This window comes from Panthera tigris, chromosome A3, assembly GCF_018350195.1.
Source record: "Panthera tigris isolate Pti1 chromosome A3, P.tigris_Pti1_mat1.1, whole genome shotgun sequence".
Taxonomy (NCBI): Eukaryota; Metazoa; Chordata; class Mammalia; order Carnivora; family Felidae; genus Panthera; species Panthera tigris.
In genome coordinates, this window is record NC_056662.1 from 62,906,315 (window position 1) to 62,931,951 (window position 25,637).

General features: G+C 38.2%; 1 protein-coding gene across 4 annotated transcripts in view; it reads right to left on the minus strand.

Annotated features, from left to right (window-relative positions):
* The window catches only part of THADA (THADA armadillo repeat containing), a 327,215-nt gene that overhangs the window by 277,286 nt on the left and 24,292 nt on the right, over window positions 1–25,637 (minus strand). For all 4 annotated transcript variants that reach the window (XM_007097838.3, XM_042981284.1, XM_042981287.1 and 1 more), the window contains 7 exons: window positions 23,143–23,298; window positions 22,292–22,414; window positions 16,439–16,562; window positions 9,527–9,678; window positions 6,807–7,020; window positions 2,605–2,740; window positions 2,195–2,331 (listed from right to left, as the gene is read on the minus strand). In XM_007097838.3, the coding sequence (XP_007097900.2) occupies window positions 2,195–2,331; window positions 2,605–2,740; window positions 6,807–7,020; window positions 9,527–9,678; window positions 16,439–16,562; window positions 22,292–22,414; window positions 23,143–23,298 (1,042 nt within the window). The remainder of the gene's footprint in view (window positions 1–2,194; window positions 2,332–2,604; window positions 2,741–6,806; window positions 7,021–9,526; window positions 9,679–16,438; window positions 16,563–22,291; window positions 22,415–23,142; window positions 23,299–25,637) is intronic.

A 25,637-nucleotide genomic window follows, 5' to 3' on the forward strand; every position in this document is an offset into this window, starting at 1 on the left:
TATATAAACCACAATTTCTTTATCCATTCATCAGTTGATGGACATTTAGGCTCTTTCCATAATTTGGCTATTGTTGAGAGTGCTGCTATAAACATTGGGGTACAAGTGCCCCTATGCATCAGTACTCCTGTATCCCTTGGGTAAATTCCTAGCAGTGCTATTGCTGGGTCATAGGGTAGGTCTCTTTTTAATTTTCTGAGGAACCTCCACACTGTTTTCCAGAGTGGCTGCACCAATTTGCATTCCCACCAACAGTGCAAGAGGGTTCCCGTTTCTCCACATCCTCTCCAGCATCTATAGTCTCCTGATTTGTTCATTTTGGCCACTTGACCAACAGGTATTTTAAAACCTGAATAACAAATAGAATTTTAGCATACTCTATAGGCTCCACCCACAATAGGTGACAAACATTCAAGATTTCTCATTCAGAATATACTGGTACTTGCCTGATCCAAATATTAGCTTTGAGATTGAATGTTCCTTACTCCCATGTACTGTTTAAGTAAGAAAACTAAAACATCAAATTTTGGTCAACTCTCAGCCAAAATTAACAAATAACTGTGTCTTAAGATCATGAACCATCATCAATCTGCCAACTCATTTTTAGTTAAGAACAAAATCTAACATTTTCACACAAACACACAACTCCAAGTTACTTTAATTGGGTATTTATGATATATGCTCAGTGTGTTTTTAATACAAGACTCTCATTTGCACTCCAAAATGCATTCACTAACTATGTTTCAACACCAAATGTAAATTTTCTTCATGATTTTCTAGGTGTTCAAAGGAATACTCCTGTTAGTATAACACCTTTAGCATCCAATCCCTTCTGGCTGTTGTAATACAGGTATATATATGCCACCTACGACATCCCACACACTTAGTTCCTAACATTTCAGGAATCATTACTGCATTGGTTTATTCATTATAACAAATATTTATTGTAAACCTCTTTCTACCAGGCACTTGCTAAGCACAAGGGAGGAAAATATTGAGAAGATCCCTGTTAATTAAATTGCAACAACTCCATGTGGAATGCTTTGGGAAGAAGAAAAGTGTAAGAAATGAGACTGGCAAGGTTGCAGGAACCCAACTATTATAGGATCTGATCTGAGGTCACTCAAGTATTTTTTTTTTTTTTTTTAATTTTTTTTAACGTTTATTTATTTTTGAGACAGGGAGAGACAGAGCATGAACAGGGGAGGGTCAGAGAGAGGGAGACACAGAATATGAAGCAGGCTCCAGGCTGTCAGCACAGAGCCCGACGCGGGGCTAGAACTCACGGACTGCAAGATCATGACCTGAGCCGAAGTCGGCCGCCCAACTGACTGAGCCACCCAGGTGCCCCTCAAGTATTTTAAATAAAGGGAGATGGAGTGGGGCAGACAACAAGGGTTAAGCAGAGATAATGTGTAACATGATGAATTATATGAGAAAGGACTGCTGTGAATACAGTGAAAAGGAAATGGAATGAGCCAAGAGATGGGGAGAAACCAGTTGGGAGGCCTGTGGAGTCATCCGAACAAGAGAGGAGAGCCTTGAGTAAGGTTAGAAGATACAGATAAAAGAACGGATTTGAAAGACAGTTAAGGGGCACCACTGAAAGAATGTGAGGACAGGCAGTATATTCGGAGCAAGACAGAGATGTCAAGCAGTCCAAGGCTCTTGACTTACGTAAACAGATCTTTGGTAGGGCCATTTACAAAGACACAGGGGTTGGGAGGGAAAAGACAGATGAAAGTTCATGAGTTCAATTTGGGGCATTTTGAGTATCTTCTCCTATTTCCTTTTTTAATTAAATGGTCTTTGTATATCAAATGCTCTTTCCCCATTCCAGATTCCTAACAGGTTGCCCTCTCTGACTGAACCCCACCTCTCTGATTTATCCTGCCCACTCTCCCAGTCCCAGCTGCTATCTAGTAGGTGGTGCTCCGAAATGACAATACTAGAAAATCCAATCTACCCCAGGGGAAAAAGTACTTCACTCATCCTGCTTTATTGATTTGTTTGTTTTGGTTATTTTTTAAGAGTAAAAAACAATACTAAAGTGGCAGCAATCTTACTAATCATAAGTAATTCCTTAACCAACCTATTTAACTTTTATATCTTCCCCAAAAAATAGTTTGGGGGGGTACGTTGGGGGAAGTAATGAGGAAAAATATAATAATTACAGTTTCTTTCATCTGCTGACCTGAATCAGTGTCCATTGGGATGAGGCCTTCTGGGGAGGAACTCTGAATGACCGGAGACACCACGGCAGAAAGCCTATATGACACCAAGAGGAGCTTCTCTACCACAGGTCTCCATTCACTCACCAACTGCAGGCTGCTGCAACAGAAGTCAGTAGGGAAATTTGTAGTAAAAGCAAACAATCAAAAATTGCAAATGGAAATTATGACACATAAGAAGTTGAAACAATTTGTTTCAAAACTGTGCAATCTATGAAATACTTAAGACATATAAAAATATGTGTACATAGGTACCTTTTAAAATCTAATTTTGAATTCTCTTTAATGCAATACATTCCTTTCCTAGGACACATTCCAGTAAAGTTGAGAGCTCAGAAATGCATGCTCGGGAGAGAGCTGTGGATATACTTACTTTAGAGACAACCTCTGCAAAGCTCCTGTTATACAGTGGGCTCGCCCATATAGTGGAAACGATGCTGCTGCCTGAAGCAGAGAATTTTCAGCCTGAGATATTTCCTCCTCAAGATTTTCCAACAAGCATTTGATAACTAGAAAAAGCAAACAAAAACCCAGAATAATGCCAACTTAGAAACACATTTATAAATTTGTGAATAGTTCAACAGTGCCCACAAAAAATCCAACTCAACTAAGCTTTATGTTCAAGGTTTTTTGTTTTTGTTGTTGTTCTTGTTGCTTTCAAAAGAGATCTTTCAGCGGCACCTGGGTGGCTCAGTCTGCTGTGCTTCTGACTCTGGATTTTGGCTCAGGTCATGATCTCATAGTTCATGAGATTGAGCCCCACATGGGGCTACCAGCACAGAGCCTCCTTGGGATTCTCTCTCTCCCTCTCTCTCTGCCCCTCCCCTGCTCGTGCTCACTTATGTATTCTCTCTCTCTCAAATTAAACATTAAAAAAAATAATGAGGAGATCTTCCAAAGTTATCTAGCCTGTTATGTATTTCCAGTTAAGGTAGAACTGTGTCTTTCCTTAACTTCCTGGATCCATTTATAGCATTCACTCTGAATCCTTCCTAGACCTCCTCTATCTGGGGCATCAGACCCAGGCCCATGTGCCATGTGCTATTAGAACAGTTGCTGTTGTTTTAAAATAATGGCTTTATTGAGATATAATTCACGTACCATGCAATGTATACACCTAGTGCACGAGCCAATGGTTTTTAGTATATTCACAGATATGTGCAAATATCAGTACAGTGAATTTTAGAACATTGTAACCCTCTCCCCATCAAAAAACCCTTACCCATTATCAGTCACTCCCCTCCCTCAACCTCTCACCTTCCCCAGGCCTAAGCTTATCTATTTTCTGTCTCTGTAGATTTGCCTATTCTGGACATACCTAAATGGAATCATATATTATATGGCTTTTTTCACTTAGCATAATGTTTTCAAAGTTCATCCATGTTGTAGTGTGTATCAATATTCACTTTTTAATGGCTGAATAACAGTCCATTGTATGAACATATCACATTTTATTTATCCATTTAACAGTTGATGGACATGTGAGCTGTTTCCATTTTCTGGTTATCATGAATAATGTTGGTATCAGCATTCACGTACAAGTTTTTGTTTGGGCATAGTTTTCATTTCTCTTAAGTATATATGCCCAGTATGGACTAAATGTTTGTGTCCTTCCCAAAGTACATATGTTGAAGCCTTAAAGTGTGATGGTATTTGAAAATGGGAGTTTTTAGGAAGTAATTAGGTTTAGATGAGGTCATGAGGGTGGGACCCTGTGATGGGATTAGAGTCCTTAAAAGAAGAGGAAGAGACCAGAGCTTGTTCTCCTCCATGTGAGCACAGAGCAAGAAGGGTGCTCTCTGAAGCTAGGGTAAGGGTTCTCACGAGGCATATGAAACTGCTGGCACCTTAATCTCAAACTCTTCAGCTTCCACAACTGTGAGAAATAAATGTCCATTGTTTAAGCCACCCAGGCTATGGTATCTTGTTAGAGCAGCCTGAGCGTGGAACTGTGGGATCATATAGTAACGCCATGTTTAACTTTTCAAGGAACTGCCAGACTGTTTTCCAATGTGGCTACACCATTTTACATTCCCACAGCAGTGCGTGAGAACCCTATTTTCTCCACATCCCCATACACACGTTATTATCTATTTTCTTGTTTAGAGCCACCCTACTAGGTATGAAGTGCTTCCTCAATGTAATTTTGATTGTATTTCCCTAGTGGCTAATGATGCTGAGCATCTTTTTATGTGATTATTTTTCACATTTGTCTTTATGGAGAAATGTCTATTCAGATTCTTTGTCCACTTTTAAATTTGGTAATATGCTTCCACTAGCGAGTAGTAAAAATTCTTCATATATTTTAGACACAAGTCCTCTATCAGATAAAGGAGTTGCAAATATGTTTTCCCTTCTACAGGTTGTCTTCTCACTTTCTTGATGGTCCGCTTGACATACACAAGTTTCAAATTTTGATGAAGGCCAATTTATCTATATTGTCTTTGTTTGCTTGTGCTTTAGGTGTCAGATCCAAGAAACCACTGCCTAACCTAAGATCACATAGATTTACACCCATGTTTTCTTTTTACCTTTTGCAGTTAGGTCTTTGGTTCCTTTTAAACTAATTTTTGTAATATGGTATGAAGTAGTGGGTTCAATTTCATTCTTTTGTGTATAAATATCCAGTTATCCCAGCATAGCTCAGCAGCTTTAAATTTTAGAATTATGTTTAACCAGTAAATTATTAACATTTAGAATATATAAGTCCTAAAAATCAATAGGAAAAAGACAAACAACCCTATAGAAAACTAAACAAAGGCATTTCACAGAAGGGGAGAAGCAAATGGCTTACAAACATGTAAAAAGATGTTCAATTACATTAGCCATCAGAAAAATGCAAGATGAAACCACAAGATACTACTTTATATTCCATAAACTTTTAAAATCTGACAAGGGCAAGTTCTGGTGATGATATAATACACCACAACTCTCATAATTTATTGGTAGGAATGTAATTTAAAAATCTATTTGGCATCATCTAGTTAAACTGAGGATACACATATTTTATGACTAGGCTATTATCCTTTTTTGTTTACCATAAACTCCTAGACATGTCTAATAGAAGATATACATACGAGAGTGTTCATATCAGCATTACTTATTTAGAAAGAAGAAGTCCATCAACAGGAAAATGTACTAATAAATTGCAGTAAACTTGTATAATACATATGGTACTATTTATATAAAATTCAAAATCATGTAAAAGTAAATAATACATTGCTTGAATGATATATACATGGGTGGCAAAATCTAGGTAAAATAAAGATGAAAGACTGACATAATATATAGGACAGTAATTATACGGCAAGGGGAGGGAGCCAGGATAAAGGAGAGGCTTCAAAGGTATGGGTGCTGTTGTACTTCTTAAGTTGTGTGTTATCACCTAGCTTGGGAATAAAACTTGTGAAATTTTTATACTATTACTATTTAAATCCCAAATATATTTAAATATTTTTTGTATGCATGAAAAATTTCACAAAGTTTTTAAATGCCTTGAATTTAAAAAATCCTGTACATGAGGGGCCCTTGGGTGGCTCAGTCGGGTTAAGAATCCGACTTCAGCTCAGGTCATGATTTCACGGTTTATGAGTTCGAGCCCCGCCATTGGCTCTCTGCCATCAGTGCAGAGCCTGCTTCAGATCCTCTTTCATCCTCTTTGCCCTTCCCCCACTTGCTCGCTCACTCTTTCTCCAAAATAAAAAAACATTAAAAAATGAATAAAATAAATCCTGTACATGAACTCCCCAGTTTACCCGAAGTGCAAACCTCTTCCTCTCATGTATCAGGGTCTCCTTTCAAACCCAGGCCTGAAGCAACTAGAGTGAGTAAGTGCCATCTTCCATGGCACTGTCACCTCTCTATCCCCAGATCCATGGCCACGTTTCCACCAGAACTACCCAGGGCCTCCTAATTTTTTCCCATTATTAGTTCTCTTTTTCACAGCATTTTTGCCATCTTGGAGAGAACAACTTTTAATACTCTTCCTACATCTGACCTCTCTCTCTTTTTAAATAAAAATTCATATCTGTCCTCACAATTCCAAAATGAAGATTTACTAGCACAAAAGTAAATACATGAATCCTCAACAAATATTCATTGGAAGTCACTAGGCCTCAGCCAACTTAGACCCTAGGTCTTGGAACCGGCTATGGGAAGAGTAAAAGGCAGGAGTGGGACAGCCAGTGAAAGCATGAGCCCTGACAGACAAAGGAACTCTGCTCTATATAGAAACAGCAAAGATGATCTGGCTGTAGATACAGAAAAATTTCTGCAAAAAAAAAAAAAAAAGCACAATTTTTGGCAGAGAAAGAGGTCCTATTTAAGTAAGAGCTGTATTAATATACATTTGTATATCTACTTATTTAACACGAACTCTCTGTGTAGAAACAGTGTCATAGCTGAGTAAACTATTTACTTGCAAAAGAGAAATTCATGTATTCTCATATGCTGGTAAACTCTTAAATAAAAAACACCAAGTAAATGTTTAACCACTAGCAATGCTAACTAAATGAATAGTGAGAAAGATACTGGTTTTGATAAGCGACAGCAAAAGGTCATTTATTCAATACAAACCCATTAATGTGTTCCTTTCCACCACAATAGCAGATGTATCTCCATCACCACATGCAGCTTGTTGAGTTTGTAAGTAGGCAGAGAGAGATGAGGGGAGGGCATTCTGCCAGATTAAGAAGTTCAGCAGGTAGGAAGCTGTCACACAGTCATATGGCTTGGTGCTTGTGCTGAGCTCCAGTGCTGCCTGGAATAAGCCTTGCAGTTTCTCCGAATCCTAGAATAAATCACAGACTCAGTAACTGTCACTGAAACATTTCTTTGATTTGAAGGGATAGTACATATTTAAAAACAGAGCCTGCCACATAACTGTACTCAGTATAAACATTAATTCAATTCCCTTTCTCCCTGAATATAGGTTAGACTTTTTATTATAGTAATTATTGATTATTATTATTCAGCTCTAATGATGAGGATCTTGAATGTAATTTCTTTGGGAAATGCAACATTGATAATGCTTTTCTTTTTTAAAGCACCTCTTTCTCCAGCAGAAATATGCTTTTTCCTGTAGAAATGGCCAGATCATCTTTGTTATTTCCACATGGAGTTTTTTGTACACTGAAGTTTATTTTACCTGTGTTGTGTCCACACAAAAGGACAAATCCACCAGGCTATTCCTGGTGAAAATCCATGTATATGTGTAAAAAATAAAGTGCTCATATCAGCCTCAGAAATTCTGCATCAGAGCTCCCACACCTCTATCTCATAGAAACATCCACTCACATGTCTGTCCTAACGAAGAAAAGGACAGTTCACTGTAACATGCATGGAAAGGCACTGGGCTGAAGTCAGGAGATGTGGGTCCTAGTCCCAAATCCATAGTAGACAGACTGCATATTCAGTACACTGGGACTTAGGGTTTCATGGCTCAATTATATTAATTCTACTAGGATTATTCCAGAACTGTCTAATACAAGGGGAAAAAATCATTATAAACTTAATTTTCAATTTGGTTATAGGTATATAGATATTTAATTTAATTGGAAATCTATTTATTTCTAACAGGTAACAAACATACTGATTCAAATACCTATTTCTTTCAGTTTAAATTCTTTGCCATTTGATATGTTTAATTTTCTGCAACCTAAAAAACTTAAAGATAGGGGCCAAAAGCTCAAATCTAAATAAATATTAGAAAGAACCAATTGAGCACCTAAGCCATTTTTTTGTAACTTACAGTTAAGTCCCAGAATTGCTTAACTAACAATTAGTAAGAAACAGAATACATGGCCTTTGGAGTCTAAAATATCTTTGTTCTATCATCTGAGGTCAGTAAAAATATAATATAAAGACCTTGGATATGTAGCTCCACAAGAAAAAAGGGCAACAGACTATCTGAGTAGTAAAACCATGTATTACAAAGATATGCCATCAAAAACATATATACACAGAAAACATATATATATACATATATATACACACACAGGTCCTTAGAGAGAATAGTTAGGATTTAAAAACATTTTAAAGTTACATCAAAGGACCAAGTTTTTCATATAGGTGCTATAATATACCCTCCCCACACAAGATATTCTCGAAATATTTGCCAAGTATGAGTCATCTATATGATACAAGGCTTCAGTGTGATGAATGGTAAGGGGCAAGGAGGATGGGAAGGTGGGAGAAGAGAAAGGAAACAGAGGAAGAGAAAGCATCTCCTTTAAAAACTCTATATGGTACAAAAGTTTGAAGCCTAAGCACCAAAAGAAGCTTCTGCTTAGCAGGGCACCTGAACGATGCTCTAAGATACTGCAATGCCATCTAGAAGCCAATGAAACAGACACCTTGTGCTCTCTGACATGCGCTCCTATAGAATCCCACTGTATCTATAAGCTGTCCCACCCTAAATAGAGCCTAACAGCCAGAGAACAGACCATGGCTCAGCTGCAGCCCCTCTAGGCACCTTTGGCCTCTATACAGTTCTAACAGAAAGCCATAGCAAAGCTCTGGAGCCAGTGAATCCACAGCTGCTGGTGGTCACAGCCTCAGAATATACCTCAAGGGCAGAGCCAAGCACCCCATGTTGTGCCATCACTCCTAGCCCACCTTCGCTTCTCACCCTACAGCTAGAAGTGCCAGTTGTCAGGAAGAGACAACTTCTCTTAGGGGCTGGGGCTGGGGCTGGGGCTGGGGCTGGGGCTGGGGCTGGGGCTGGGGCTGGGGCTGGGGCTGGGGCTGGGGCTGGGGTAGGAGGCCAAGGAAGAGAACTGTTGTTAACCTCAAGTGCTCTGAGTTTCAGTCTCAGTTTAGCTACTGCTTGTTGGAAGATCAGAAACATGTTCTCTACCTCACTTACACTCAGCTTCCCAGTCAACTTGGCAAGGATGTTATCTCAAAATACTCAAGTTACTGTAAGTGATGTGTTTGGACCGAATATTAACATGTCCACGGGAACTGGGGAGACCGCAGTTAACTGAAATCTATGAAAAATCTTGTGGGTAATAAAACCTACTGCTTCTTACACCTCCTTTTTTTATCAAAACAATAAAAAAAGCAAAGCTCACAGATGTGGACTTTGTTTTCTCTTATGGTATTTCCTCCTTCCCTACCATCCATCCCTACCTACCACCCTGCAACAGTATACGTATGATAACTGAAATAGTCAGAAGATGTGAGAAGGCAGACGCAAAGAGCCTGGACAATCCAGATTGCTTTATTTGCTGCTAAAACTAGAAAGCTTTCATGCATATACCACATTTGCGTTTATATAGGAAAAGACCAAAGACCTGGAATTGTACAACTGTTTTTGGTAACTTCATCAGAAGATCAAATGCTAAAATTTTCACTTCTTCAAAAGTACTGGTAAAACATTCCATTAGTGTTTGGAAACGACCGACATCGATATCATGACTCAGCTGATACACTGTTTGGACTTGACCTAAAAAAAGAAAAAGATTTAAAAGTGAATAAAAGAGGGAGGCACTTGGCTGGCTCAATCAACAGTACATGCAACTCTTGATCTCAGGGTCGTGAGTTCAAGCCTCACCTTGGGTGTGGAGCTTACTTTAAAAGGTAAATAAATAAAGGTGTTTGGGTGGCTCAGTTGGTTAAGCGACCCACTTTGGCTTAGGTCATGATCTCGCAATTCATGAGTCTGAGCACCACATCAGGCTCTATGCTAACAGCTCAGAGCTTGGAACCTGCTTCAGATTCTGTCTCCCTCTCTCTCTCTGCCCCTCCCCTGCTCACACTCTGTCTCCCTCTCCCTCAAAAATAAATAAACATTAAAAAAATTATTTTAATAAATAAATCATAATATTTTAAGTTAATAAAAGAAAAAGGAAATCAACATGTTTAAATTATTTGGTCAAATTTAAAGAAAAATTCACACTTCACAGTTTATCCAGAGTAGCATATAAAAGAATAATTTGTCCTTTATTTCCTAAAATGATAAAATAATAAAGTTCCCCAAATAAAAAATACTTTTTAAAATTTTGTTTAAAACCATTCTCTTTCAAAGAGTATGTTGTATATAAAAGATCCCAAAGTTGGTTTTTAAATAAATAAAAACAAATAAATTTCGGAATTCATCTTTTAAAAAATCTTTGTAAAATGTCTTGATCTGGAATCCAAAGTCCTACCACCTTAGTTAAATCAATGCAGAATAATCAATGACATATCCTAATAGAATCACGGAGCATCAAAGATAAAGAAGGAATCTTTTGGTCATTCAGACACAAAATTCATCTACAAAATGGAAAAAATTAAGCTGGCTTTATTCTTTGCCTTAGCAACACGTGAGGCTAGAAGACAGTGGAGCAATGCTTACAACATCCTCAGGGAAAGTTGTGGTGAAAAATTATACATCAAAATCCTATTCCAGCATCATGTGTAACAGCAACATAAGCATTTCTGGAGGTATAAGAAATTAAGAACTACATTTCCCCAAAAACTCTTCTCAAAGAAAAGATGAATTTCAGCCAACCAAGAAATGAACAGAAAAACTATCACAAAAGAATGATGGTAGTCACCAAGTCCACTTAAATCTAAGATTAAGACTAAACAACTATGGGAATAATGGGCTTCACAGCAGAATGTAAAGAACACTTAACAAATGAACCACTGAAAATACCTGAAAACATTCCTATGTTAATTTGAGGCATGATATTCAATATGATGTGCATTTCTTATTTAATATTAACAAGTTAGTGGAACCCTGTGAAACTCCTAGAGCAAGTAAATCAAGTTTTTGTCATTTATTTACACCTCAGTTCAAATTTGCTTCTTTTCCAACTCAGATGCTTTTAATTTCTTTTTCTTGCCTTACTGCTCTGGCTAAAGCTTTCAGTACAATGGTGGTCAGTAGTGGTCAAAGTGGACATCTGTATCTTGTTCCTGATCACAGAGGAAAGGCTTTCGATCTTTCACCATTGAGTATGGTGCGATTTTCATGAATGTCCTTTATCCTATTAAGAAAGCTCCCTTCAGGGCACCTGGGTGGCTCAGTAGGTTGAGCATCCGACTTTGGCTCAGGTCGTGATCTCAAGGTCCTTGAGTTTGAGCCCCAAGTCGGGCTCTGTGCAGACAGCTTGGAGCCTGGATCCTGCTTTAGATTCTGTGTCTCCCTCTCTCTCTCTCTGCACCTCCCCCACCCCCCCCCCCCCGACCCCACTCGTGTCTGTCTCTGTCTTAAAAATACATAAATGTTCAAAACAACTGAAAGCAAGCAAGCAAGCAAGCTCCCTTCTATTCCTAGTTTCCTAAGTGTTCTTTATCATGACAGGGCACTGCTGAATTTTGTCAACACTTTTCTGCATCAATACAGATTATCATGGCTTTTTTTTTTCCCCTTCATTTTAATGTGGTGTATTACATTGACCTTTTTTTTTTTTATGTTAAACCACCCTTGCATTCCTGGAATAAATTCCACTTAATTAGCTATGGGTATAATACTTTTAATATGCTGTTGGGTTTGGTTTGCTAACATTCTGTAGAGAATTTTTATATTTATGTTTATAAGCGATACCAGCCTATAGTTTTCTTGCGGTGTCTTTGTCTGGCTTTGGTAACAGGGTGATGCTGGCTCCACAGAATGAGTCTGGAAATGTTCCCTTCTGTCCAATTTTTTGGAAGAGTCTGAGAAGGGCTGATTTTAAGTCTTTAAATGTTTGGTAGAATTAGCAGTGGAGCCACTCCCTCTAGACTTTTCTTTGCTGATACGCTTTTGATTACTGACTCCATCTCTTATTTGCTACACATAACAAGTTCTCTGTTTAAGTCAGTAACTTTATGTTTCTAGGAATCTGTCCATTTCATCTAAGTTATCCAATTTATTGAAAATACAATTGTTCATAGTATTGTCTTAAAATCATTTTTATTTCTATAAGGTCAATAGAATAATGTCCCTGCTTACATTTCTGATCTTAAGTTATTTGCACCTTCTTTTGTTTTTTTCTTGTAGCTAAAATTTTGTCAATTTTGTTGACCTTTTAAAAAAAACCAACTTAAAAAAAAAAACCAACTTTGGTTTCATTGATTCTCTATAATGTTTTCCTATTCTCCATTTCACTCATTTATCATATTATTATTTCCTTCCTTCTGCTAATTGTGGGCTGTTTGCTCTTCTTTTTTCTAATACTTTGAGGTGTAAAGTTAAGTTATTGATTTGAGATCATTTCTCTTTTTTAATGTAGGCGTTTACAGCTGTAAATCTCCCTATAAGCTTTTGCTTCATCCCGTAAGTTCTGGTAAATCGTACTTTGGTTTTCATTCATCTCAAAGTATTTTCTAATCTCCTTTGTGATTTCTTCTTTGACCCACTGCTCGTTTAGGAACTTTGCTCAAATCTGAAACCATCTCTGACACCACGGACGGAAACAGCTTCCCATCCTAGCAGACACTCAATATTCCCCCCACTTTCCTTCCTGAAATATTTTTTCATAATACTTCTCTCCATCTGAAATTCTATACATTACTTGTTAATTTATTGTCTGTCCCCCTTCACTGAAATATCTAAGCTCAAAAATGGGAAGCATTTTGGGGCACCTGGGTGGCTCAGTCTGTTGACCATCCAACTCTTGGTTTTGGCTCAGGTCATGATCCCAGGGTTGTGAGATTGAACCCCACATTGGGCTCTGTGCTAGGCATAGAACCTGCTTAGGATTCTCCCTCTCTCCTTCTCCCTCTGCCCTTCCCTGCACATGCTCACTCTCTCTCTTGCTCTCTCCCAAATAGAAAAAAATTTTTTTAATAGGAACCATTTTGCTTTGTACACTACATATCCTTGGCTGCTTGACATGTAATAAGCACTAAATAAGTATTTGCTGAGCAAACCCTTTTAATATAACTGTGGAATCCAATTTAGCACCATGAATACCATGACATTTTACTCTGAGTGAAAAAGGAACATGTGGTTTATTCTTCTTGAACTTAAGATATACTTGAGTAAAGGCAGAAACCATCTTGACTAATCCCACATCAGTAAAATAAAATAAAAACCCACATTCAAGTTCTTGAGATAAAGATGAAGAATGAATTTATGTTTCCCACACTGTATTTCACAGCCATGCCTCTTTAGCTTCCTTTAAAGTTAATGGGTAAAGTGTGGCCTGCTGCATTTGCATTACCTTCCAGTTGTTTAATTAACATAATTACTGTGATATCAGTCACTGCCCAATTATATGTGACTCACTCATTAGGAAGATGACTCAGGTTTTTCACTTTTAAAGTACATTTAAACATATTAAACTACTCACAGAGCCTGGGTGGCTCAGTTGGTTAAATGCCTAACTCTTGATTTGGGTTCAGGTCATGAGTTCAAGCCCCATATCTAGCTCTGTGCTGGTAACGCAGAGCCTGCTTGGGATTCTTTCTCTCTCTCCCTCTGTCTCTGCGCCTCCCCTGCTTGCACGTGTTCCCTTTCTCTCTCAAAATAAATAAACTCTAAAAAATAATAATAAAATTAATTAACTAAACTACTCTCTCAATTAAAAAAAATAACAATATTGGGGTGCCTGTGTGGCTCAGTCAGGTTAAGCACCTGATTCTTGGTGTCGAGCCCTGCATGGGGCTCTGCACTGCCTGCTTGAGATTCCCTCCTTCTCTCTTTGCCCCTCCACCATGCACTCTCTCTCTCTCTCAAATAAATAAACTTTAAAAAGTTACCAATATTAATTCAGCCTACTATTATTTCCATACACCTAGGTGCAACTCTAACTACACTAAACACAGAAAAATTTTTGTTAAGTGGATAATCAATCATTCTCAGGTAAAACCTTATCTTCTAGGGGCTCAGTCAGTTGAGCATCTGACTTCAGCTCAGGTCATGATCTCACAGTTCATGGGTTCACACCCCGCGTCAGGCTCTGTCCTGACAGCTTGGAGCGTGAAGCCTGCTTCGGATTCTGTGTCTCCCTCTCTCTCTCTGCACTTCCCCTCTCATGCTCTCCCTCTCTCTCCTTCAAAACTAAACAAACATCAAAAAAATGTAAAAAAAAAAAAACAAAAAACCTTATCTTCTAAATTAAGTTATAATACGACATAAATTCCTTAAACCGATGGGATAGCCCTGTATTCATTTCTGTGCATAAAGTCACAAGTTACCATAAACCTGGTGACTTAAAACCAGAGAAATCTATTTTTTCACAGTACTGGATCCATTTTGACTAATGTCCTATTAGTCTGATATGAAGGTGCCGGTGGAACCACACTTGCTCTGGAGGTTCTAAGAACTCATTGCTCACCTCTTCCAGCTTCTGATGGCTGCCAGTATTCCATGGCTTGAAGCCATATCACTCCAATCTCCATGTCCACTGTTGACTCCTCCTCTTCTGTGTGTCACATCTCCCTCTGTTCCTCTCTAATAACAACAGCTGTGGTGGATTTAGGCCCACCCACATAATCAGGACTATCTTAAGACCCTTAACTTAATCATATCTGCAAAGGCCTGCTTTCTAGGTAAGGTTCACATTAACAGGTTCTAAGGATTTGATGCTATCTTTTGTAGGTCGAGCTTGGGCCTACCACACTTACCTTAATCAGGTGATCAAATTAATCACCATGAATAACAGGACAAACCAGTATCATGTATCTCCTGATAACATGCCCTGAGAAGAGCACCACATTACTTATGCATTATACCTACCAAAAATGCACAACCTGAATCAATCGAAACAATAAGGCAAACCCAAATGGAGATACATTCTTTCAAAATGTTAATGTCACGAAATAAAAAACTTTCCAGATTAAAGGAGGCTTAAGAGGCATAACAGTGAAATGCAATGTGTGATCTGGGATTGGTTCCCGGATCACAGTAAAAATCTTTTTTTTTTTTTTTTTTTTTTTTTTTAAATGTTTATTTATTTTTGAGACAGAGAGAGACAGAGCATGAACGGGGGAGGGTCAGAGAGAGGGAGACACAGAATCTGAAACAGGCTCCAGGCTCTGAGCTGTCAGCACAGAGCCTGACGCGGGGCTCGAACTCACGGACTGCAAGATCGTGACCCGAGCTGAAGTCGGCCGCTTAACCGACTGAGCCACCCAGGCGCCCCAGTAAAAATCTTTTTCTAAGAAAGGCCACTCATTGGGACAACTGGCAAATTTTGTTGTGGATTATATAATAGATAATAGCATATCAACATTAAATTTCCTGAATTTGATCATTGTGTTGTGGTTAAAAAAAAAATAACGAAAGAGAGATAAACCAAATATAGCAAAATAATAACAACTGATGAATCTAGGTAGAGGGTACATGGCCGTTTGTGAACTATTCTTGAAACTTTGCTCTTGGTTTGAATCTTTTCAAAACAAAAACTTGGAAAAAAAAAAAATGGTGTTCTTTAAATGAAGCAGGGCTGCATGAACAGCAAAAACCATCCTCCTCCCTGCCAAAACATTACACTTTGCCTAAAAATTTAAACTAAAAATAATAATAACCCAATTACAGTGTAAAGCCTCCTGGTCCTCTGGCCATTCCCTCCAAAAGAACAGCTGAGCAGGATATTTTTCTATTTAACCACAGTCAAGGAACACTGAGCACAAACAAGAAATCCACATTAAAACGTACACACTTAATTAAGTGCAGGGATAAAAAGAACTATTTGTTGTCAGAAAGGAAAAAAACTGACTCAGAAGGAAGTTAAATGTTCATCCTCTTGAGTACCCCACAGGCGAAATAAAGGGTATCATTAAACCAGAATGCCTGGAAATGACATCCACATACTGTCTTTCTGAAACCAGATTGGGACTTATGAAACTGAGAGCATATAAGGGAAACCACATTTTAACCACAAAGACTCACTGAGGAATGTTTTACATAAAGAGGCTATTATTTTTTTTAAAGAAGCTATTATTTTTTTTAATTTTCAAAACTTAAAGGACAGATTGTACACTATCTGAAAACAGCAACACATGAACTGGGGGTTGAGAGAAGCCACTCTTCTCATCATAAGCATAATCCGTGAAAACTGTAGTTTTGGGTTGGGAAATAATGATCACTGAAAACAATTCCTCAGCCTTACGTCCCTAAATGACAAATTTAATTATGTCCAAGGAAGAATTATATAGTGAGAATAAAACCTCCTATAAGAACCTAAATAAAAGATGACAAAACTAAAACTTTAAGTAAGACAAAATGTTGAAAAAAATATGTGTTTTTGCAAGAAAAAAATACTTTTCTCCAAACATTATTGAAAGCTTACCTTCTGGGACTGGAAAAACTTCAGCTACTGAGCCTAAAATGGTTAAAGCTGAAAATCTAGTTGGGTAGGAAGAACCAGGAAACAGCGCTTCAAAAAGACTGTTGCAAATGGATGACATGAAATTCTAAAAAAAAAAAAAAAAAAAATTATAGTAAGTAACTTAACTCATAATAGGTTATCTTCAAAGTAACACCTTTAAGAGTGGGGTTCTTTTTTTTGGCAAACCATAAAAGACTCTTAAATACAGAGAACAAATAGGGTTGCTGGAGAGCTGTTGGGTGAGGGGATGAGCTAAATGGGCATTAAGGAGGGCACTTGTTGGGATGAGCACTGGGTGTTATACATAAGTGATGAATAACTAAATTCTATTCCTGAAACCATTATTACATTATATGTTAATTAACTGGGATTTGAATTAAAAAAAAGAGTGGAGTTTTCTTTTTTTTTTTAATGTTTATTTATTTATTTTGAGAAGACAGAGACAGTGCAAATTGGGGAGGGGCAGAGAGAGAGGGAAACTCCAAGCAGGCTCCCCGTTGTCAGTGCAGAACTCGATATAGGACTCGAACCCATGAAGGAGTGAGATCATGACCTGAGCCAAAACCAAGAGTCAGACACTTAACTGACTGAGCCACACAGGTGCCCGAACTGGGCTTCTTTTTTAATTAACAGGGAAAATATTTTTAAAAACAATACTAGTTGTTCATTTCCTTGACAATTCAGATTGGTACCCTTGACCGTAACCCTATCTCTATAGGGTCAAGGAGTACAATTTCTATTGTAGTCTATACAAGAAAAAAGTACACATTTTTAGTGAGAACAAGATCCGTTCTGCTCTGACTTGTGCTAAAGCCGTACGAATATTGGTTTCTTCACCAGAGGCATTCGAGTATGTATATTTTTTAAAGTTTTTTTTAATGACCCCCCCCCCCCAAAATCCAATACATACTACTTTGATAAATTTGGTAAATATAATACTTGATAAATGTGGCTCTAATGACACAAATCATAAAAAGATCCAACTATTCCACTGTATTCTATCTTCCCCTTTGAGACTCTGGCTCTACCATTCTCTTTATATAAATGTTAAGGAAAAAAATGGAAACTTTTAGTAAAATGCAATTTAAAAAAAAAGCAAAATGGGAAATAGTTTATCCAAGATAAAGTCTTCTTCCTCTGGTTAAAATACTAATAATTATTACTATTTCTGTGTAACACTGAAGAGAAAACTTAGAAGGAAAAGCTATGATTCTCAAGCATCTCATATACCACTATGCCCCAACAACATATAACTGAGCAGCACATAAGCAGTTCTAGTCCCAACTGATTCCAGAAAGGACCTTGGCATTCATTTCTTTGGTCAATGACATACAATCATGGGGATTTATCTTATAGGCCCTTACAAGCTCTAAGTGAGACTTTATTAGTCTATTAAATCTATTGGATTTTGGGGTACCTGTGTGGCTCAGTCAGTTGAGCTTCCAACTCTTGATTTCAGCTCAGGTCATGGGATCGAGCCCCATGTTGGGCTCCACACTGAGTGTGGTGGAGTCTGCCTAAGATTCTCTCCCTCTCTGGGGTACCTAGGTAGCTCAGTCGATTAAGCATCTGACTTTGGCTCAGGTCATGATCTTGCGGTTCGTGAGTTCAAGTCCCACATCGGGTGAGCCTGAGCCCCGCTTTGGATGAGCCCTGCTTCTCTCTCTCTCTGCCCGTCATGGGATTCTCTCTCTCTCCCTCTCTCTGCCCCTCACTCACTTGTTCCCTCTCTCTCTGTCTCAAGAAAAAAAAAAAAAAAAGACTCTCTCCCTGTCTCCCTCTGCCCCTCTCCCCTACTCGTGCTCTCTCTTTCAAAAAAAAAAAAAAATTTTTTTAAAAACCTACTGGGTTTCAAAAAAAATTAAAAAAATAAAAAACCTATTGGGTTTCAAAGCAATAGGGTAGTTATTGAAAGTATCTTAGTTAAAGTAGTTTTAATTATAAATGAATAGTATAGTATTCACATTAAAGGACAACAAGTTTATCCTTTAAGAATGATCTTATCCAGGACAGCCGGGTGGCTCAATCGGTTGAGCGTCTAACTTCGGCTCAGGTCATGATCTCGTAGTTTGAGCCCCGTGTCAGGCTCTGTGCTGACAGCTCGGAGCCTGCAGCCTGATTTGAATTCTGTCTCCCTCTCTCTCTGTCCCTCCTCTGCTCATACTCTGTCTCTCTCTGTCTCTCAAAAATAAATAAATGTTAAACAAACAAAAAAAAAGAATAATCTTATCCTGGGGTGCCTGGGTGGTTCAGTTGCTTGAGTGTCTGACTTCGGCTCAGGTCATGATCTTGGGGTTCATGAGTTTGAACCCCACATCAGGCTCTGTGCTGACAGCTTGGAGCCTGGAGCCTGCTTCTGATTCTGGGTCTCCCTCTCTCTCAGCCCCTCCACCACTTGTGCTCTGTCTCTCTTTCTCAAAAATAAACATTAAAAACATTTTTTTTAAAAAAGAATGATCTTATCCTAACTGTACTATCATTTATATTTTTAGAAATAGTTCTTTCTCTCAAGCAGACTCCCACAGGGAGGCATGGACCACAGTTCATACATTTATATCCCTAGTCCTAAGCATATTGTCCTATACATATAGGAGAAGCTCAATATATGTTCTTGTCACTTTTTTTTTTTAATTTTTTTTTTAATGTTTATTTATTTTTGAGACAGAGAGAGACAGAGCATGAACGGGGGAGGGTCAGAGAGAGAGGGAGACACAGAATCTGAAGCAGGCTCCAGGCTCTGAGCTGTCAGCACCGAGCCCGATGTGGGGCTCGAACCCACGAACCGTGAGATCATGACCTGAGCCGAAGTCGGACGCCCAACCAACTAAGCCACCCAGGCGCCCCTGTTCCTGTCACTTTTAACAGCTCCTAGTTAGGCTCCCAAATACCTTAGCCTAGCATTCAAAATCCCTTTAGATTACTCAGGTGTTTTCCCTACTTGCCTTTAAGACTTTTTGCCATGTTATAATTCAGGCTATTGAAAAATAACATTAAAATTGTTTAAAGTGATATATTTCAAATTACAAATATCTGTATGTTTAATTCTACTGTTATGCTACATTTTCATGCATAGAAGATGGAACACTTAGGTGACCAGAGAGGGAAGCCAACCACAGATATGAAATTGGTTTCTATTTCCAGCTTTGCCACTTGTTAACTGTGTAACTACAAGTATGAAATTCCTGAACCTCCATGACATATCTCCTTATAGGTACAAAAAAAAAACAAAACAAAAAAAAAACCTGTATTCCCTAGGGGAAAAAAGGAAATTTTATTTATACATACACACACAGTGTGTTAGTTAAGCTCTGTTTTGATTGTTATAGCAAAAAAAAAAAAAAAAAATTGCTACCCATCCCCAACTTGATTCTCTAACTTATTTCCTGTTACTCAGCTCCTTTGGTCCTCCAAGTACCTTATGTGTCATTCACAAATTCTCCCTGCACTTTTTCACTTCCAAGCTTTCAAAAAAGCAGGTATTAGGGAAAACGCTATTCAGATTTTAGGAATAAGAGCAGATGTGGATAGGAGTTTGGCTCTACCACTTAGTAGCTGAGGGACCTTGGACAGGTTACTCAACTTTTCCAAGATGCAGTTTTCTCATTGTCTTGAAGTTTATTTATTTTGAGAGAGAGAGTGCAAGCAGGACAGGGGCACAGAGAGAGGGAGAGAGAATCCCAAACAGGCTCCGCACTGTCAGTGTAGAGCCCGATGCAGGGCTTTAACTCACAAACAGGGAGATCACGACCTGAGCCAAAGTTGGGCGCTTAACCAACTGAGCCACCCGGTCACCACTCTTTTTTTTTTTAAGTGGGCTCTACACCCAACATCGGGTTTTAACTCACAACCCCGAGATCAAGAGTCACACGCTCTTCCAACTGAGCCAGCCAGGCGCCCTAATTTTCTCATTTTTAAGTGAGGATAATAATGCCTCTCACAGTTTTGCTATTAAAGTTTAAATGAAAATGTGGATACAAAGCATTTTGTAAATTTAAAAGTACTCTAGCTATTACTATTAGTTATTTAGATATGAAATAATCTCCTTCACTAGACTCGAAGACACCTTTCCCAACTAATAGCCTCCTCTTCTCCCCCAGGATTCACTCTGTTGACTGGCACCAAGCCTATCATACACTGTGCATGACACCCACTATTCCCACTATTATAAAGATGATGATAAATAATATAGTGTCAAAGTCACAACTGCCAAAAGCCACAGGTGACTACAGTTGGGAGAAAATATCAGAACCATGAGATTGACTCAGGTGAAGACTCTAAAGGACTATTTTCAAAAACATATATATTCACAAAGACAAACTAAGAAACCAGGTATCCACACAAATTCAGAATGTCAATCCATAATAAAGGTTTTATCTTCCTAAGTACCTAATTCAGATTTCACAAATGTTATTTTACCTCTTGCAAAAACAGGCAAAAGAGCCATGTTTTCTTAGATCATCTAGTAATGATCTAAGAAAGGCTAAAAATGAGTGCTCCAAACAAAAAGCAAGTGCTCAGTATGCACGCTAATCATTTTTAATGACGCCCAGCAAGGTTTTTTAGGGTGATTTAGAGTTTACAAACAGCTTTCTCGTTTAATCCTCAAGAGCAACCTTTCTAGAGAAGGTACTCACCCCACTTAGAGTCAAACAGACTCATAAGGTAAGCCAACTAGCCAGTGGCAGATATGGGACTACACCGATGTCTTTCATGTTTAGGTTGTAACTTTCCAATCTTCGCTGTTGGGATTTTACAAAGCTGAAGGTGACTTCAACCTTGGTATAGAAATATTCTCCTTTACATGATTTTTTTACCTTTCAAATACAAAGCTGAAAGCTAAGGCCATCCATACTAATGTTTAGAATAGGTTGTATGTAATGGCTCCAATGTATCATTAATTTATCACAACTATTTCGCTAAATGAAAGAAAATAAACGAACTCGTGTCCTCTGATTCTTAAATTTTTTTAATGTTCATGTATTTTTGAGAGAGAGAGGGAGTCAAGCTGGGAGGGGCAGAGAGAGGGAAACAGAATCTGAAGCAGGCTCCAGGCTCTGAGCTGTCAGCACAGAGCCTGGTGTGGGCCTTGAACTCAAGAACTGTGAGATCATGACCTGAGCCAAAGTCAGATGCTTAATGGACTGAGCCACCCAGGTGCCCCTGTCCTCTGAGTCTTAGAAGAAAATAAGAGCCTGCTTCTGAGAGGCTAGATTTGGAGTAAGAAATCAGTGAAAAACTCCTGATGGACAGAAATGGAAGGTTGTCAAGCTAAGCTTTGGCCCAGTCTAGAGCTTCTATGTCTGGGGTTCTATCCATGCCATTAGCACAGCACCCTGAAACCTAGTCCTACTCTTCACACTCCCTCCCAAATGGAATAGACTGGAAACTCCATAGCTGGACCACAGACCAGGAAACACTAATACCAAGCCACTGTAGGTCATGTTAGTCTAAAGAAGAAGCAGGCTCTGATATAGCAATCTTCTACCCTGGGGAGGGGTGGACGAGTTCAGGGCCAGCAATTACCTTTCCGTTAAAGTACTAAATTAATGTAGCCCCCATTAAGCTGTAAATGATTGAGGTGAACCCATTACTGTTATTCTGTAACAGGACTCAAGTCCAGCACTGGTTCTCTAACTCAGAGTACCTCGAGAGAAGTACCAAAGCGCCAGAAGAAATATGTAAAACCCAGATTGAAGGGAAAAAAAGCACAGAAACGCTATTCACTACAAGACTTCCATTTATTTCCCTTTAACGTTTATTCATAATTGCTCTAGGTTTCGTAAAAATCCTTAAGTCTAGAAACAGGTCACCTACCTTATACTGCTGTAAAGATACAGAAGGGTGCTGTTTGGATAACTCATTCTCTGGCTCATGTTTGGATCTACTTTGCTCCAGTTTATAAAGCACCTGAGAACTCTCCTGTATCCTACAAAACAACTTTTGAGAAAAAGAAAAATAAAGCATACGTGAGTTCCATTCATCTTAAATGTCAGTCTAAAAAAAGGCAAAGGACAAGTTTTCTACATTCTTTAGACTAAACCTCAGGCAAGGAGAGTACTGGTTTCTAAACTCTTAATATTTATACAGTGTTTCTCTCTGACAGAAAATGAACACATATTTTTAAACCCCCCCCCAAAAAAAATCACTGCAAATCAGAATACAGTCATTAAACTACAGTTCTACTTCCTTTAGGTTGGCATGAAACTACAGATATACTCACTTCTATACTCTCCCAATTCTGCATCCCATAAATGTGGCATGTGATTAATTCAAGTGGAATTAGTCAACAGTCACCATTTCATGAGGCACTTAAATGGTAAAGCTTCAAGGGCATCTTTCCTCCCCTCACCAAAGTTTTCTTAAAATACCTTTCACCCTGAAAGATCCATCACTATAGTTTTTTTTTTACTTTCAAACATAAAAAAAAAAAAAAAAAAGAGCTCAAGTTTGATTTATTTTACACCAAAACGAAAGGACTTTATACCATGGACTTGAATCCCAAATGTAAACTTTAGGGAAATGGTTCACAGAAGGGCCATGAAGGGATGTGCAGTCCAATCCTATGACCATTATTCCCACATTCTCTCAAAATCTGAGCTCTTTTCAAAAATGATTTGCAGAGCAGAGTCCACCACTTTCCAATACTTTCTGATGAGAAATTCTACCTTTTTAAGAAGAGAACAAATCTGTTGCCGCACTCCTGGGGACTGACTGTTAAGATTGTATGCGATAAAGAATTGAATCCACTGCATTTCTTCTGTGGAAACGATTTCTGTACTTCGATTACTTTCACAAAGCAAGCCTAGCGTATCTATCCGTACCTAAAACACATCAAGCAATAAAACGTTACTTTTTCAATGAAATAAGCAAAATGTAAACAACTTGACATATGTATTTACCAAAAAAACAGTAAAACACAGTTTACCTGTACTTCAGAAAGGTTCCCTAAGGGGTGTGTGAGTGGCTCAGTCAGTTAAGCACCCAAATGTTGATCTCAGCTCAAGTCATGATCTCAGTTTGTGAGTTCGAGCGCCATGTAGGGCTCTGCACAGACAGTGTGGAGCCTGCTTGGGATTCTCTCCCTCCCTCTCCCACTGCTCCTCTGTGTGTGTATGCTCTCTCAAATAAATGAACTTAAAAAATAAAATAAAAAAATTGTTTAAAAAGACAGGTTTCCTAATCCCAAAGATCCTGTGGTTATATCCTATAAAATTATTTTATTAAATGTGTAAGTTGGGTATTTGCAAGTCAACAATCTTAAAGATTCTTATTCCATGGTAATGCTCAATTTCATTCTTTTTCCTCTTTTTTCTCAGTGACTACTCTACTCCAGGACCTTATCACCTCACTCTTAGATTACAGTTATGCACATCTTACCAGTCTTCTGGTTTCTTTTTGCTCTCACACTGCAAACTCATCTGTTTCCATTAATTCCCCTTTTTTGCTGAAGGCAGAATGGCTCTGGTTCCTAGTTACCAACTGAGTGAAATCTGAAGTCTTCAACCTAGCATTGGAGGCCTCCATAAACACTCCACTCATACCAAACAATGTCCTGAATCATCCTCCTGACTTTGTTTTGTGTTCTCCCATTTTAGTATTTTTTTTTTTTTGTAAATCATTTTTTTTTTTTTCAACACGATAACTATACTCCTTCATTCCCATCTCCTATTTCTCCCTTCCCCCAAACCACTTCGCCTCTGGTAACCATCTGTTTGTTCACTATAGTGAAAAGTCTGTTTCTTCGTTTGTCTCTTTTTTTTTCCCTTTGCTCATCTGTTTTATTTCTTAAATTTCCACATATGAGTGCTATCACATGGTATATGTGTCTCTAAGTTTGTTTAGCATTATACTCTCTAGCTCTATCCATGTTGTCGTAAATGGCAAGATTTCATTCTTTTTTATGGCTGAGTAATACTGCATTGCATATATATATAATATATATACCACATCTTCTTTATCCATTCATCTATTGGACACTTCAGCTCCTTCCACAGTTTGGCTATTGTAAATAATGTTGCAGTAAACATCAGGTGCATGTGTCCCTTTGAATTAATGTTTTTGGATTTCTTGGGTAAATACCCAGTAGTGTGACTACTGGAAAATAGGATAGTTCTATTTTTAATTTTCTGAGGAACCTCCACACTGTTTTCCACAGTGGCTATACCAGTTTGCATTCCCACCAACAGTGCAAGGGGGTTTCTTTTCCTCCACATCCTTGCCAACACTTGATGTTTCTTATGTTTGAGTTTGGTCATTCTGACAGGTGTGAGATAATATCTCATTGTAGTTTTGATTTGCATTTCCCCGATGATGAATCAGATGTTGAGCATCTTTTCACGTGTCTTTTGGCCATCTGAATGCCTTCTTTGCAGAAATGTCTGTTCATGTCTTCTGCCCATTTTTTTGTCTTTTTTTAAATTATTACTATGATTTCTCTGCCCATTTTTAATTAGATTATTTGTTTTTTGAGTATTGAGTTGTATCAGTTGTTTATATCTAACCTTTTATTGGATATGTCATTTGCAAATATCTTCTCCCATTCCATAGGTTGCCTTTTAGTTTTGTTGGTTATTTCCTTTGCTGTGCAGAAGCTTTTATTTTGATGTACTCCCAATAGTTCATTTTTGCTTTTGTTTCTCTTGCCTCAGGAGACCTATCTAGAAAAATGTTGCTATAGCCAACATCCGAGAGATTACTGCTTGTGCTCTCTTCAAGGATTTTTATGATTTCAAGTCTCACATTTAGGTCTTTAATCCATTTGAGTTTATTTTTGTTTAAGGGGAGAGCAAGTAGTACAGTTTCATTCTTTTGCATGGTGCTGTCCAGTTTTTCCAGCACCATTTGTTGAAGAGACTGTCTTTCCCATTGGACATTCTTTCCTGCTTTGTTGAAGATTAATTGACTGTATAATTGTGTTTATTTCTAGGTTTTCTGTTCTATTCCATTGATCTATGTGTCTATTTTTTTGCCAGCACCAAACTGTTTTAATTACTACCACTCTGTAATATAACTTGAAATGTGGAATTGTGATACCTCCAGTTTAGTTTTTCTTTTCAAGATTGTTTTAGCTATTTGAGGTCTTTTGTGGGCTCCATACAAATTTTAGGATTGTTTGTTCTAGTTCTGTGAAAAATGCTGTTGGTATTTTGATACAGATTGC